This window comes from Octodon degus, unplaced genomic scaffold (genome assembly GCF_000260255.1).
Source record: "Octodon degus isolate 3935 unplaced genomic scaffold, OctDeg1.0 scaffold00114, whole genome shotgun sequence".
Lineage (NCBI taxonomy): Eukaryota > Metazoa > Chordata > Mammalia > Rodentia > Octodontidae > Octodon > Octodon degus.
The window spans coordinates 5,714,573-5,715,671 of record NW_004524690.1 but is presented as its reverse complement, the minus strand read 5'-3'; the positions used below and the strand labels follow the sequence as shown (position 1 = coordinate 5,715,671).

Sequence of the window (1,099 nt, the reverse complement as noted above, 5' to 3'; positions counted from 1 at the left end):
TATAAAAACTGATAATATAATAAAGATAAATAAAATATTTACAGAATTTTAAGACGAATAGGAAGAAGGTTTTTAATATAGTACCAGGAGTTTTTAAAAGGCAGTGTACTTACCAGCATGAATGTTATCTTTAAATGCCACATCATGGAGTTGAAATATTAAGTGGTGGCTAAATTTTTCATCGGTGCTAGAATCCAGGTTGAAAACATCTTCAGCAGAACAACTGACACTGTATAGTTCTTGAAGTGCTTTACAAACATGCTAAAAACCCAAGTAAAGTATAAATGACTCATGTTTTTGTTTTTAAACTTTTTCTAAGAAAAAAATTAAATACCTTGGTGAAAATGGGTTTAAAGTAAATAGATAATTTTTTATTTATGATCAGAATATTTACAATATAACAGTCCCATAAACATTTATCTTTTTTAAAAAAAAAAAAAACCCTAATCTCAGCATTAAAGAAGCTTCTCAGAGGTCAAACTATTTTTATACACACAAAATATTTTAAGCATCTTTTTAAAATATTATCTATGAGTTAAAAAATCACTAATTCAATTTTTTATAGTTCTTACTACGAGAAAGTATCTCATTCGTACTGAGCTTGAATCCCTCTCTAAATATTCAGCCACCGGGCCTAGGTGACGCTGATATTGATGGAAGTCAGGCAGGGTTCAGAGGAAGCAAGCACACAGGCAGGACCCCAACAGCTGCATCAGATAAAGCTAAGTTTGAGTTCTGCTTCTTCCATTCACCAACTCTGTGACTAGTTAAACCAAACCTTATATTCCTGAGCTGTAAAATAATAACATCCCTTAACTTTGGGAATTCTAAGTAACAAGAAAATGTATTAAGGAGTTAACACAGTGCTTGGCACAGTTGACCGCTTAAAAGTCGTGGATGCGTAGCCTTAAAATAAGCCATTTCTTCGTAAGCTGCAGTCCTTTCATTCACAAAACAAAGCTTTTCAGAGCTACGAAGTATGGCTATCTTGAGGTCAGCAAAAACATTGCAGAAGTGTTTGCTGAACACTTAGATACCTACTATACAATAAATTGCATTTGTTAACATTTTGGAGGTATTATTAGAGTACTATAGTCCC

General features: G+C 32.7%; 1 protein-coding gene across 1 annotated transcript in view; it reads right to left on the bottom strand.

Annotated features, from left to right (window-relative positions):
• Primpol (primase and DNA directed polymerase) overlaps nucleotides 1-1,099 on the bottom strand; it is a 26,402-nt gene that overhangs the window by 17,261 nt on the left and 8,042 nt on the right. The window contains exon 4 of the mRNA XM_023699682.1: nucleotides 114-261. Within this exon, the coding sequence (XP_023555450.1) occupies nucleotides 114-261 (148 nt within the window). The remainder of the gene's footprint in view (nucleotides 1-113; nucleotides 262-1,099) is intronic.